Genomic DNA, 3,308 nt, shown 5'->3' on the forward strand with positions numbered 1-3,308 from the left:
ATATATATATATGTTTTCAGCTCCTGCTCTGGAGGTAATCAAATGTCCAGCCTCAGAAATGAACTCAAATGAACATTGTAAATCCTTGAGTCCATTTTAAAGAGATGGTGACAAAGAGTTTCTGTATATCCTCATGCTTTGTAAACTACTATCCTAGAAGTGAAATTGTTAAGTTCTTTATATTATGAATAGAACCCTGACTGACAGCAAGAACTGGGTGCTTGATGCCCAGAGGTTCTTGGGGAATTGACCTCTTGGCCCAGAGACAGTTAGGATGTTTTTCATCAAGGTTAGTAACACAGCTTTGTATGGATGATCATAGAGCCAAAGAGTACAGTGCTTCTCAGTTCACATCACTGAAACCTGAAAAGCTGTTAAAAGTTTAAGCTAGAAGAGACTGTAGAAAAATCCTGAAAGAGGAAGTATATTACCCTTCACTAGGGTCTTTCAAGCTACCATTAAATATGCAAGGAGGTAGCATTATTTTTTGTATGATGAGGCCAATCCTGTAGTCACAATCCATGCTTTCCCCCACAACATGCACCAGGGATCTTAATAAGGTGAAAATACAGTGAGATCTCTCTTGGCTTTTAACAATACCCAGGGTAAAATCCAGAAGCTCTCAATTTGGACTACAAGGCTCTACCCAATTTCCCTTCATTCCATTTCATATCATACCCTCTACTTATTCATTGGGAATCCTCCCTGTTCCTGAAATACAGTGTACTCCCTACATCTGGTTCTCCCTTTCCTATTCCCTCTATCTGGAAAGGTCCCCACACCTTCCACTCCTTGAAAGCTATAGATTTGCTCGTCTTCCTTACTTGGGGCTAGAAAGTTCTTTTTGTACTTAAGGAAGCACCTTCCACTGTTTTATTCTATCTCCCTATGTCTTTTATTGTTTTCTTTCTTTCTTTTTACAATATACTCAGCACCTCCTAACATGATGTCAAATATTGTGTTCTGCTTCTCTGTTCATTGTTTTTATTCTAGCACCCATAACTAAAGCCCACAACGGTCCTGCACATCTTGTAACATAGCAGACAATCAATAATGCATGTAGAGAGAAAGCACTTAGCCCAATTTCACTTGTTTTTATATGATTGTTTCCAGCTCAATCTTTTTTTTTCCCCCTTTACAGCAGAAAACCTGGATCCACAGATCAAGGACCTGGTTAACCATGTTAAGGAGTTTCAAAAATGTGAGCTCAGAGACCTTGTTGCCTGGTTTAGCTCAGAGAGAGGGGCTTGGCCTTTAAAGCTTCTGTGTGTCTTCATCTGTGTAGTCTGGGGATGTTTGTATAATCTGAAATGCCACGTTGTGAGAAGGAACAGAGAATCAAGTGCGTTGCTTACTCTGTTTTTCTTTGGCCCAGTGAAGCAAAAAGCCAAAGAAGAGATGATAGAGGCCCATACTCTCTGGAAGACCACACAGAAGATATTAGATTCTTGTAAGTGGTGTGAGAAAAAGACAGAGAAGTCTCTTAATATCGGTAAATCTTAAATTCTCCTGCTTTCTGTACACGCTGGGTAATATTCCCCAAGGCCCATTTGGCTACCCTGTCACCTCTTTGGCCTAAATTTCTGCCCCTCACCCCCGCTCCCATTTTGATGACAATAAAACAGTCGCAGAGCATACTCCACCCTTAGAACTTTTATTACTGTTTCTCTCTGCTATAGTCCTCTTTTAATTTTTTTCCTCAGTTTTTTTAATCATCATTGAGTTTATTGGTACATTTTAGGTATACAGTACAGTTACATTCATCATTGGGATCTTGTACCTTTACGACGGGTCTTGGTTCTCATTTTTCCCCCGTACCCCTGCCCTCCCTTCACCCCTTCTTTCCTTCCCTGTTATGTTCCATTTTTATCTTTTTCTTTCTTTAACCACCCTGCTGCCCAGGAAACTAAATTATTATTCTTATATGGATCATGTATGTGACTACTTATTATTTCTAATTTACCTAGAAGCAGTTTTTGGTAAATTCTGCTTAGTAGCACTACTTTGTTCTTTTAATCCTAGATTTCACTCATGAAAATACCAATTGATCCATTTTTATTCAGTAATCAAGGAGATTATTTGCCCCTGAATTGAGCCTGGTTTACTAACATGGATAGTTAGGAGGAACTTCCCCATTTACAAACACTTTATTTCCATTCTTTCATTTTGTCATATTTTTTTCTTTTCCCTTATTATCTTTCCCCTACCCTTCCCACTTTCCCTACACCTTTAGCCCCTTTCTTCCTATCTCACACTGTCAATTATGTCATTAGGATCTTATGTACTATTATATTTTTTTACCAGAGAAACTATTCGGTATTTACACATGTGTTTCTTATTTATTTCGCTTAAGAGTATGGACTCAATATGATTTTTGTTTTTTTATTAGTTCATGTTTGCAGTATATAATGATGGCATTCCTCGTGGGAAGTTGGTACATGTACATAACACACCTCAGTATGTTTTTTGTTTGTTTGGGGGTTATTGTGTGTGTGTGTGTGTGTGGGTGTTTTTTTTTTTTGGTTCCAGGGATTGAACCTTGTGCTTATGAGGCAGGCACAGTACCACTAAGCTAAATCTCTGGCCCTATATGTCAATGTTTTCCATCCCCTCCTCTCCCTTCCTTCCCTACTTCCTCCATCTCTTAGTCCTCTTCCCATTTGGAAAAAATCTATTTACCTACTTCCTATTATCTGTCTTTTATTTTGTTCTTTATTTATATTTAGGATTTCTCATATAAGAGAAACCATGTGATATTTAGGCTTGTGTGTCTTATTTCACTTGGCATTATGGTCTCAAGGTGCATCCATTTTCCCACAGATGACTCAAGTTTATCCTTCTTTATGGCTCCATAAAGCCAAATGTGTGTAAACACCACATTTTCTTTTTTCCATTCATCTGTTGGTGGACATATAGGCTGCTTCCAAGATTTAGATATTAGGATTTGTGCTCCTATAAAGATGGGTATGCATGTATCGTCATAATGATGTCTTTAAGTCTTTCAGGAAGATATGTAGAAGGGAAATAGCTACCATACGTTGAATGAAATATATAGTGTTAGTTTTTTGAGGACTTTTCATGCTGATTTCCATGATGGTTGTATTACTTTACATTCTCACTTTCTCTTACCTTTATATGTTCTACATCGTATCTTATTGCCTCTAAAAATTCCATTCTCAGCTCAAGCCTTAACTGTTTATGTTCCAGTCTAGAAGATAGCACCTGTTGCCTCCAACCTAGTCACCCAGAGTACCTTTTCATTGCTTTATTTTTTTAAATTATAGTCCTCCTCCCCACCTGAATTGATA

At 38.0% G+C, this 3,308-nt stretch overlaps 1 protein-coding gene across 1 annotated transcript in view; it reads left to right on the plus strand.

The window, feature by feature from the left end:
• Positions 1–2,960: 2,960 nt before the first annotated feature.
• LOC104856384 (synaptonemal complex central element protein 1) overlaps positions 2,961–3,308 on the plus strand; it is a 3,760-nt gene continuing 3,412 nt past the window's right edge. Inside the window, exon 1 of the mRNA XM_010615755.1 lies at positions 2,961–2,964. Within this exon, the coding sequence (XP_010614057.1) occupies positions 2,961–2,964 (4 nt within the window). The remainder of the gene's footprint in view (positions 2,965–3,308) is intronic.

This window comes from Fukomys damarensis, unplaced genomic scaffold (genome assembly GCF_012274545.1).
Source record: "Fukomys damarensis isolate Sample0158 unplaced genomic scaffold, DMR_v1.0_HiC HiC_scaffold_39, whole genome shotgun sequence".
Lineage (NCBI taxonomy): Eukaryota > Metazoa > Chordata > Mammalia > Rodentia > Bathyergidae > Fukomys > Fukomys damarensis.